At 39.0% G+C, this 11280-nt stretch overlaps 1 protein-coding gene across 4 annotated transcripts in view; it reads right to left on the bottom strand.

Annotated features, from left to right (window-relative positions):
* Positions 1 to 391: 391 nt before the first annotated feature.
* Positions 392 to 11280, bottom strand: part of LOC103464738 (complement factor H-like) — a 28454-nt gene continuing 17565 nt past the window's right edge. For 3 of the 4 annotated variants that reach the window (XM_081606908.1, XM_081606907.1, XM_081606906.1), the window contains 9 exons: positions 11108 to 11280; positions 10264 to 10449; positions 9534 to 9719; positions 8972 to 9157; positions 8226 to 8411; positions 7189 to 7218; positions 7061 to 7102; positions 6915 to 6966; positions 392 to 6775 (listed from right to left, as the gene is read on the bottom strand). The exon at positions 11108 to 11280 is cut by the window's right edge and continues 13 nt beyond it. In XM_081606908.1, the coding sequence (XP_081463034.1) occupies position 6775; positions 6915 to 6966; positions 7061 to 7102; positions 7189 to 7218; positions 8226 to 8411; positions 8972 to 9157; positions 9534 to 9719; positions 10264 to 10449; positions 11108 to 11280 (1042 nt within the window). In that variant the 3' untranslated portion in view covers positions 392 to 6774. The remainder of the gene's footprint in view (positions 6776 to 6914; positions 6967 to 7060; positions 7103 to 7188; positions 7219 to 8225; positions 8412 to 8971; positions 9158 to 9533; positions 9720 to 10263; positions 10450 to 11107) is intronic. The other variant, XR_014087515.1, reaches the window with a different exon arrangement.

Raw genomic sequence — 11280 nt, 5'->3', positions numbered from 1 at the left:
AAAAGTTCTGCAATTCACCCTGAGAAACCGAAAAAAATATATTCCTGTAGACATAAATTCCTCCAATCACATAAGTATTGCTGATGTTTTCTTTCCACCAGTATCTTCAGATCTGCTTTGAGTTACTTTGTTTTAACCACGTATCCATTATTGTAGCATTATTATTTTTAAATATAATCCTTCGGTAAGCCAATTAAATAACTTGTTTATATGCAGTTCCTTGAGGACCACTGGGGGCGCCCGCGGACGATCTAGGTCAGTCTTTCATGACTGACCTAGATGAAAAAATATATTAAAGCAATTTGACTTAATTTAGTGACGGTCATCAACCAGACCTGATTTGATTATTGTTTTTGAAAATCTAAAAGATTCAGAACAAGGACACAGAAAATCATACTTTCAGTAAAGTTTTATTTTTAGTGCATGAACAGAATTCTATGTCAAGGTCATAGCCTACCCTTTTTCAATCCATTTTAAATATTTTCTCTTTTAAATTTTTTTACATAAAAAAAATAATAGAGCAATTTTAATATATTTCTTCTCCCCAAAAGAGCACTCAGCAGGTTTGTTTATAAAGGTGCTGTACAATGTACAAACATTTACATCTACTGGTCCTACAGAATGTAGAAGGTACCACAAGGAGTTCTTTTTTCTAATGAAGCAATGCAAGGCCACAGTATGATGCAGAGATGACATAGAAAATGGTCAGAACAAAAGCGTCTGGAAGTCAAACAGTGCAGGGGAGATCGAGTAGAGCTGTTATCCTTCTTAGGACCAGAGCGGACAAGCTGTACCTGGTATCCAGAGCTGAATTTACGCAAACATACCAATCAAACTATTGCACAAAACTCATAGTTGTCATACTAAACTCGCATTAATTTAATGTGGTATTGTATATTGATACTTTATTATTATCATTTATTTTATTTATTTTACATATTGAACATATTTTGTTCAATATGTAAATTTTTACATATACAATTGAATGATAACGTCGGTCTATGTCTACCTTTTTAAATGTGACCCGAGTCTAAACAGCCAGGTTGCATTCATCCAATCTGAACACCATTGATAATTGACAAATGTCACTATTCTGTGTCCTGATACACGCAAGCAGGAAGAAAAACAACAACCATTAAGGATCATAATGAGGAGAAAGTTGTTGATGAACTGGCTTGGGTTGAACAGCAACTTCAAAATTGCAAGATAGGCTCCATTATCACATACTTCTGTTTACTCAAACACCGAACGCTTCTTTTTATGGAGGTTGGCAAAACCATGGGCAAAACACTGAGTCGGCTCTCTCTGTATGAGTAGCTTGTATAATGAGCCCAGCAGGTGTGCAGTTCCATCAGGTCTTTGCTAATTGCTGCTAGTCTGAAGGAGCTGACTTGGGGAGTCACGGGGGAAGGGTGCTCTGTGAGGTGGAAGCTCGGTAGATTGGAAACTGCACCTCAGAGGAGGAGCTACACCTCGAAAAGAGGAGGAGCTGTGCCTCGGTTCCCCAAGCGTTTTGCAAAGCTGAATGGTTGCCGTGGGAGATTTAAGGATTTCTCAAACATGCATGAAAGAATCAAGTCAACAAACCAGGTACATGTTTGATGACAAAATGCTATTATGGCATGATGTAAAGCTCAAAATGTCAGAAACCATTCATAGTAAAAATCTTTAATATTAAAAGGGACTTAGTGTTTCATAAACACGTTTATCTTTACATATGAATACTAAAATACATTTTACACTCATTCTTCTATTGTCAGAAATAGAAGACTTCTATTTTATCTGGAAATGTTTCATTATAAAGATGATTTGAAATCTTTCTCAATAAAATGGTTTGTTATTGTTCTGCAAAGTAGACAAAAATCTGACAGTAAACGTTCATGAAAAGAAATAATTTTCACCGGCCACCAATACAGTCTGTAACCTGAATTAACCCCATTGTGTCATTCCTGAACAACTTCGATTATGTGTCTGTCCTGATAAAACATCACAAAACAGAAAAACCTGGAATCTCAGACTTAAGATTCATCAAGAACTCTAAGTTACATGTTTTTTTAAATAACTAAAATAATTTCTTACATCCCTTCCTTGGGCTGCCACCTTATCGTGGTGGAGGGGTTTGAGTGTCCCAATGATCCTAGGAGCTATGCTGTCTGGGGCTTTATGCCCCTGGTAGGGTCACCCAAGGCAGACCGGTCCTAGGTGAGGAACCAGACGAAGCGCAGCCTGAAGACCCCTATGATGAATAATAACATTGGACTTGGTTTTCCCTCGCCCAGACGCGGGTCACCGGGGCCCCACTCTGGAGCCAGGCCTGGAGGTGGGGCACGATGTCGAGCGCCTGGTGGCTGGGCTTTTACCCACGGAGCCCGGCCAGGCTCAGCCCGAAGAGGAGACGTGGGTCCCCCTTCCAATGGGCTCACCACCTGTCGGAGAGGCCAAAGGGGTCGGGTGCATTGTGGATCTTGGGACGTGGAACGTCACCTCTCTGGTGGGGAAGGAACCGGAGCTAGTGTGCGAGGCTGAGAGGTTCTGGCTAGAAATAGTCGGCCTCACCTCGACACATGGCTCTGGTTCTGGAACCAGTCTCCTTGAGAGGGGCTGGACGTACTTCCACTCTGGAGTTGCCCACGGTGAGAGGCGCCGGGCAGGAGTGGGCATACTTGTTGCCCCCCATCTTGGAGCCTGTATGTTGGGATTTACCCCGGTGAACGAGAGGGTAGCCTCCCTCCGCCTATGGGTGGGGGGACGGGTTCTGACTGTTTGTGCTTGCGGGCCGAACAGCAGTTCAGATTACCCACCCTTCTTGGAGTCCTTAGTGGGGGTACTGGAGAGTGCCCCTCCTGGGGACTCCCTTGTTCTACTGGGGGACTTCAACGCTCATGTGGGCAATGACAGTGAGACCTGGAGGGGCGTGGTTGGGAGGAACGGCCCCCCCGATCTGAACTCGAGTGGTGTTCTGTTGTTGGACTTCTGTGCTCGTCACGAATTGTCCATCACGAGCACCATGTTCAAGCATAAGGGTGTCCATATGTGGACTTGGCACCAGGACACCCTTGGCTGCAGTTTATAAATATAAAATGATAAAAGGGAGCCTGCTTGCTTTGTCCAAGGCTTGGTAAGGCACTCAGAGTTTGCCAGTCCTTCATCTGTAGTAGATGTCCTTAGAGATGGGTCCAACTGAGATACAAACAGAGATAAGACAGCAAGGACTAACTGTTTAATCAGAGTTGCATTTTCATTGAGGAGGAAAAAGAAAATTGACAACAGTGATGTTTTTTCTTGCTTCATATTTGGACTTTATATTTCACTCAGAAAAGAACAAAATGAAAAATGTTAAAACTGCTTAAACAGGATTGTTTGGTATTCTGAAAATACATATGAAATGGATACCTGAATGAAGAAGGACACTTAGAGTTTGGAACTGTAATAACTCTGGGGTCAGCTCTTCTCCAGTGTCTTATGAGCTGGTGCCATCAAATAAGACATTTGTGAGAATTATTGGCTTGTAATTTTTTAAAAATAAATGTTAATTGATTTAATGTAATTAGCATTCCATGAAATTAAGGGTTTGTCACTGTAATAAAATTTTGTTTCTGTGAGAAAAATATCAAACACCAGTAACATTTGACATAATTAAGGCTGACTTTTATCCAATTCAACATTAGTATAACATTAAGTCGCCTTGAAGGAAGCAGTGATGGTTGTCCAGTCTAAACTTTGTGTATCTTCACATCAAGAACAGATGACAAAAAAAAAAAATTCTGAACATCTTTCAACTTGTTTTAGAGGCTATTACTAAGGCACGTCGACAACTTATCAAAAGCATCTGCAATCAATCAATCAATCAATGAATCAATCAATCAATGAATCAATCAAATTTTATTTGTATAGCACATTTCAGCGGCAAGGCATTTCAAAGTGCTTTACATAATTTAAATAAAAACAGGAATAAACAGTGAGAAAGAGAAAAAGATTTTGAAAAAAAAATAAAAAGATAAAAACATTAAAACCTCAGAATTTTAGTTAGAACGCCATCTAACAAGGGTACTCACACCTTAAAACCTTCATTAAAATATAAACAGTGAGAATAAGGAAATAAAAAAAGTAAATATAAAAACATTAAAAACATCAAAGACATCAAAACCGGCACTCTAGTCCTAATCTAGCCATAAGCAACTCTAAACAGGTGGGTTTTAAGTTGATTTTTAAAGGCACCAAGTGATTCAGCTGTTTTACAGTTTTCTGGATGTTTGTTCCAGATTTGTGGTGCATAGAAGCTGAATGCTGCTTCTCCTCGTTTGGTTCTGGTTCTGGTTCTGGAGATGCAGAGCAGACCAGAAACAGAAGATCTGAGGGGTCTAGACGGTTGATACAACAATAACAGATCTTTAAGGTATTGTGGTGCTAAACCGTTCAGTGATTTATTAACTAACAACAGTATTTTAAAGTCTATTCTTTGAGCTACAGGGAGCCAGTGTAGGGACTTTAAAACTGGTGTTATGTGCTCTATCTTCCTGGTTTTAGTGAGAACGCAAGCAGCAGCGTTCTGGATCAGCTGCAGCTGTTTGATTGATTTTATTAGTCAGACCTGTGAAGACGCCGTTATCAATGCGGCCAAAGATAAACTCATGGATGAGTTAATCCTAGATCGTGCTGAGACATAAGTTCTCTAATCCTGGAGATGTTCTTCAGGTGATAAAAGGCCGACTTTGTGACTGTCTTAATGTGGCTCTGAAGGTTCAGGTCAGAGTCCATCACTACTCCCAGGTTTCGGGCTGATCGCTGGATTTTAGTTTAATAACTGAAGCTGCGCATTGATTCTGGTTCGCTCCTCTTTAGTTCCAAAGACAATAACTTCAGTTTTGTTTCTGTTCAGCTGGAGAAAGTTTTGGCACATCCACACATTGATCTGTTCTAAGCATCTATTCAGTGATTGGATGGGTTCAGAGTCACCTGGTGACATTGTGATGTAGAGCTGTGCATAATCCGCGTAGTTATGGTAGCTAATCTTATTTCCTGTTATAACCTGAGCCAGTGGAAGCATATAAATATTGAAAAGAAGGGGTCCTAGGATTCAACCTTGGGGTACACCACATGTGACCTTTGACCTCTCTGATGAGAAATTTCCGATTGAAACAAAGAAATCCCTGTTTCTTATGTAAGATTCAAACCAGTGGAGGACTGGACCGGAGAGTCCGACCCAACTCTCCAGTCGATTCAGTAAAATGTTGTGGTCAACAGTGTCGAAAGCTGCACTGAGGTCCAACAGAACCAGCACTGTGGTTCTCCCACAGTCTGTATTTATATGGATGTCATTGAACACTTTTACAAGGGCCGTCTCCGTACTGTGGTGAGCATGAAAACCAGACTGGAAGGAGTCAAAGCGATTCATTATTGTTAGGAAGTTATTTAATTGTTTAAAAACTGCTTCTTCAATAATTTTGCTGATGAATGGGAGGTTGGAGATCGGCCTGTAATTCTGCAGTAGTGACTTGTCCAGATTGTTCATTTTTATCAGTGGTTTGATAACTGCTGTTTTCAAAGCCTGGGGGAAAACACCTGAAGAGAGCAATGAGTTTACTTTTTGGATCAGATCCTTAGCAATGACAGGCAGGACTTTCTTAAAGAAATGTGTGGGCAGGACATCCAGACAACAGTAACTGGAGCTTAATTAATTGACTTATAATTATTTCAAGGGTTTTATAATTAAGTAGTTGAAATTGGGTCATTTTTCCTGCATTTGTTTTGTTTGGGCACAGCATTGGTACTGTGTGGATGTGAGGATTAATCCTCTGATCGTTTGAATTTTCTCTGAAAAGAAACTAGAAAACTTGTTGCAGGCAGAAATAGATTGAAGTTCAGGTGGCAAAGTCATCGGAGGATTTGTGAGCCTGTCAACAGTAGCAAATAAAGCTCGAGCGTTGTTAGTATTTTTGTTTATGACATCTGCAAAGAAAGCCTCTCTTGCATGTTTTAATGTGGAGTGATATTTACGTAGTCTTTCTTTGTAGATGTCACAATAAACGTGCAGTTGAGTTTTACGCCATCTCTGTTCGGCCCTACGGCAGAGTTGTCTTGCAGATTGAACTGTTTGTGCATTTATCCATGGAGATTTCTTCTCCATGGAGTAATGCATCAATAGTAAAGAGTCTGAGCAAAAATGGCATCTATGGGGGAGTTTGAATTTAAATTCAAGAGAGATGCTTTAAGATGAGAATAAACAGGTTGTTGTTGCTGTAAAATCCTTTAAGATAATTTTAAAAAGAGTGGATAACATTTTCTAAAAACAATGAAGAAAACCGACACTGCTTTGTCGGTTTTCAATTTAGAGTTATTAGTTTAGAGGTATTGTTTTCTTTATTGCAATTTCCAATGAAATCATAATTTGAAGGCTGCTTTTTAACATGTTCTCAAGTTGTTATTTTAGATTATAATGAAATTGATGATCTTGGCAAAAAAATTGGGCGAAAAAAAAAAAATGAAACCTGTAAATGGATTGTATTTAGTTTCAAGGAAAGAATCTCAAACATTATTACACAGTTAGTTAATGTGCATTTTCCTCCTTGGCTGTATTTTTCATTTTCACCCCGTTAGGTTGACATTGCCAGCTAAAATTTAAACAAGTAAATATGCCTGCCTGTTTTTACATTGGTTTGTTATTAAGAACCAACTAAATCAATGCACAATAAAACCCCTGAATATTAATGATTGTACATTGTTTCAGTGACTTTCAGTGAATTTAATATCCTATAATGGAATCAAAGTGTTCAGTCTTACCATGCATTTACATGTAACCATGCAGATGTTGAAGGGACAGAACATGCAACAGAGAAAAGGAGCAGGATTTGAAAAGCTGAATTATACATATAAACAAATTCGATTATTTGTAAATATAAAATACAATATCTCACCATTGTGTTCTCACAAGACAGATGTTTATAAAAATTCCAACTATGGAGCAAACTGTGAAGAAAATTATTTGATATTTTTCATTTCACTTTCAGTCACAGAAAATGCCAACATTAATTTCACAGAGAGACACTTTAATTCATGTTACCTAACGCAACAATGGCCACACTGTCTATAGGAGGTGTATTTCCTGTAAAGACAGATAAAATAATTTCAAAGTCCAACAAATGATAACACATCTTGCTCTCATCTTTAGACTTCAAATCAATAACTCACCTTCATTTATAGTCTCTACTACACTCTGCTCTGCAAGTACAAAACAGTGTAGTTAGTGGATTTACATAATTACAGCAAAGATCTGATTAAGTCTTTATAAGAAAAACATCAACAGACTTCACAATTCTTCAGGAAACTGATAAAACTCCTGCAGAGATGTCAAGAGGGGAGGGGAGAAACATCCACTTATTCTCCAAACATGCCAGATTACTTGTTAGATCAGGGGTCATCAACTCCAGTCTTCGAGGGCTACCATCCTTTAACTTTTAGATGCGTCATTGCTCAAACACACTTGGATCAAATAAACTGCTCGTTTCCAGCCTATTGCAGAGAGGAATGAATGCAGGTGGGTAGGGAATTCTGACATTTTGGAGCAGAGGTGAATCTAAAAGTTGCAGGATGGTAGCCCTTGAGAACTGGAGTTGGAGACCACTGTGTTAGATTATTTCGTAAGGCAGTGGGTCGCCAAGGTCATCATCAGAGCGGTGATCAGTGGTTTTTAACTTCTACATTGTCTGAGAAATCTATAATTTATTTCCCGGCGTAGTACACAGAAAATCCACTTGATTATGAAACAAAAAAAAAAAAAAACAGAACAGAACATTGGTGATGCACTGACAAATTGTAAGTTAAAAATCTGCTTTCCACCTTGATTTGAAAATATATTTAGGATGACCATTTAGAGTTTTTTTAATAAAAAACTTCTTCATAAAGTGGATTATGATGCCCTGGTTGTAGATCTTTAACAAAGGATTCATCTGCAATCATTCTGAGTACATTTCTTCTGCATTTTGATATATTCTAGACATGCAACATGCAGCTAATTTTAATTTGGCATGTACAACAGACATTATCTACAACTGACATTCATGCACCATCCATTTGTTTATAGATTTTGTTCATAATAATCATCAATGTTGAAACCTCCTAATCCAAACCGCGAATCTCCACTTGGTTATGTTAGCAAGACACATTTTGACAAATTACCAACAGTTTAGGGTAAAGTAACTTTAATATGCAAGTTAGACAGGACTCACTCGTGCAGATTAGATCTGGCTCAGTCCATTTCCCATCAATGCAGATCATGTTGTCAGAGCCACTTTCTTTTTCAAATCCATCGCTGCACTTATATAGGACCTCGGTTCCATCTGGGAAATGCTTTTTTAGGAGGGATTCATCAGTGAGAACTAAGTTCTCTCCACCTTTAGGCATGGGACAATAAGCTAGGAGGAAATAAAAATCTTGCATGAGCCTTGTAATTGAGCAGCATTTCAAGTGCCATTATCCAACATGGGTGCTCCAGCCTGCCAACAAGACCACCAAGCCCCCATGAAGACTTGTGTAGTAATCATAGATTTTCATGCTTATTGTTATTAATTTTTTCAAATACATAACTTCAGATCACGTTGGCAGCCATTTCCTTCACTATGTGATCACTCCTCTGCGTTTAGAGTTCTCTCTAAAGCTAGGTTTATTGTTGACAATTTGAATAGGGGGCAAGTGTGCGCCTGCTTGGTGACCTACAAATATTTGTGGGGATCGCTTTGCATGCACCATCTTTCACTCAAATTGTACGGTGCTGTTACAGAGCAGGTTGATCTTTACCAGCATTTCTATGATCCCTCTCTGACGAGTCATTTCTGAAAAATCAGGGTATTATTCAGATATGACTGAAGAATACCCTGATTCTTCAGGGTGGAGAAAACCGATTATAAAACTTTTCATTGCCCACAAAACATTTTACAAGCCTGTTTCCATGTCTGTGTTCAACATCAGGACTCACCCTTGCAGATTAGATCTAGTTCAGTCCAATTCCCACCAATGCAGGTTATGTTCTCAGAGCCACTTTCTTTTTCATATCCATTGCTGCAGTCATATGTGAGCTTGGTACCATCTGGGAAATCCTGTCTTAGGAACGATTCGTCAGTGAGAACCATGTTCTTTCCACCTTCAGGCATGGGACAATAAGCTAGGAGGAAATAAAAATCTTGTAATTGAGCAGCATTTCATCTATCAAGGGAGGTCCCGTTGTGATCGCTCCTCTACTTTCAGATCTCTCTTAAGCTAGGTTTTATTGATGATGATTTGAATTGAGTGTCCAATACACATTTGCCTTGAGCACTGTTGTGGTTCCAAGTTGTTTACCTTCAAATTTTTGTGGGGATCACTCTGCACACACACCATATTTCACTCAAATCGTACTGTGCTGATGTAGAGCAGGTTGGTCTGTATATATATATATTTTATACACTGGCCACATAGGCTGGTGAAGAAACTTTTCATTGCCCACACAAACATGTTACAAGCCACATTTTTTCATGTGTGTGTGCAACATCAGGACTCACCCTTGCAGATTAGTGCTGGCTCAGTCCAATTCCCACCAATGCAGGTTATGATCTCAGATCCACTTTCTTTTTTAAATCCGTTGCTGCACTTATATGTGAGCTTGGTACCATCTGGGAAATCCTGTCTTAGGAACGATTCGTCAGTGAGAACCATGTTCTTTCCACCTTCAGGCATGGGACAATAAGCTAGGAGGAAATAAAAATCTTGTAATTGAGCAGCATTTCCTCTACCATTATCAAAGGGAGGTGCTCTGTCTGCCAAAAAGATTGCCAGCCCCTCCACAAAGACTCATGAAGTAATTGTAGTTTTTCGTAGTTAATTTCATTAATTTTGTCAACCAAACATCAGATCACATTAGCCATTTCCGTCCCTTTGTGATCGCTCCTCTACTTTCAGATCTCCACACACACACACCATTTTTCAGTCGCAACCGTACGGTGCTGTTGTAGAGCAGGTTGGTCTGTACCAGAATTTCTATGACCCCTCTCTGAGGAGTCATGTCTGAAGAATCAGGGATGGGAATATATATATATATATATATATATATATATATATATATATATATATATATATATATATATATATATATATATATATATATATATATATATATATATATATATATAATTATACACTGGCCACATAGGCTGGTGAAGAAACTTTTCATTGCCCACACAAACATGTTACAAGCCACATTTTTTCATGTGTGTGTGCAACATCAGGACTCACCCTTGCAGATTAGTGCTGGCTCAGTCCAATTCCCACCAATGCAGGTTATGATCTCAGATCCACTTTCTTTTTTAAATCCGTTGCTGCACTTATATGTGAGCTTGGTACCATCTGGGAAATCCTTTCTTAGGAGCGATTCGTCAGTGAGAACCATGTTCTTTCCACCTTCAGGCATGGGACAATAAGCTAGGAGGGAATAAAAATCTTGTAATTGAGCAGCATTTCCTCTACCATTATCAAAGGGAGGTGCTCTGTCCGCCAAAAAGAGTGCCAGCCCCTCCACAAAGACTCATGTAGTAATTGTAGTTTTTCGTAGTTAATTTCATTAATTTCGTCAACCTATCTACATAACATCAGATCACATCAGCCATTTCCGTCCCATTGTGATCGCTCCTCTACTTTCAGATCTCTCTTAAGCTAGGTTTTATTGTTGATGATTTGAATTGGGTGTCCAATACACATTTGGTTTGAGCACTGTTGTGGCTCCAAGTTGTGAAAATTCACATTTTTGTGGCGATGGCTCTGCACACACACACAAACCATTTTTCAGTCGCAACCGTACGGTGCTGTTGTAGAGCAGGTTGGTCTGTACCAGAATTTCTATGACCCCTGTCTGAGGAGTCATGTCTGAAGAATCGGGGATGGATTCTTATATATATATATATATATATATATATATATATATATATATATATATATATATATATATATATATATATATATATATATATTTTTTTTTTTTTTATACACTGGCCTGGCCACATAGGCTGGTGAAGAAACTTTTCATTGCCCACACAAACATGTTACAAGCCACATTTCATGTGTATGCAACATCAGGACTCACCCTTGCAGATTAGTGCTGGCTCAGTCCAATTCCCACCAATGCAGGTTATGATCTCAGATCCACTTTCTTTTTTAAATCCGTTGCTGCACTCATATGTGAGCTTGTAACCATCTGGGAAATCCTTTCTTAGGAGCGATTCGTCAGTGAGAACCATGTTCTTTCCACCTTCAGGC

Source organism: Poecilia reticulata, chromosome 5, assembly GCF_904066995.2.
Source record: "Poecilia reticulata chromosome 5, P_reticulata-male-v2, whole genome shotgun sequence".
In the NCBI taxonomy this organism is placed as follows: Eukaryota; Metazoa; Chordata; class Actinopteri; order Cyprinodontiformes; family Poeciliidae; genus Poecilia; species Poecilia reticulata.
Note: the sequence above shows the minus strand (reverse complement) of the source record. Positions and strands in the feature narration are given on the sequence as shown.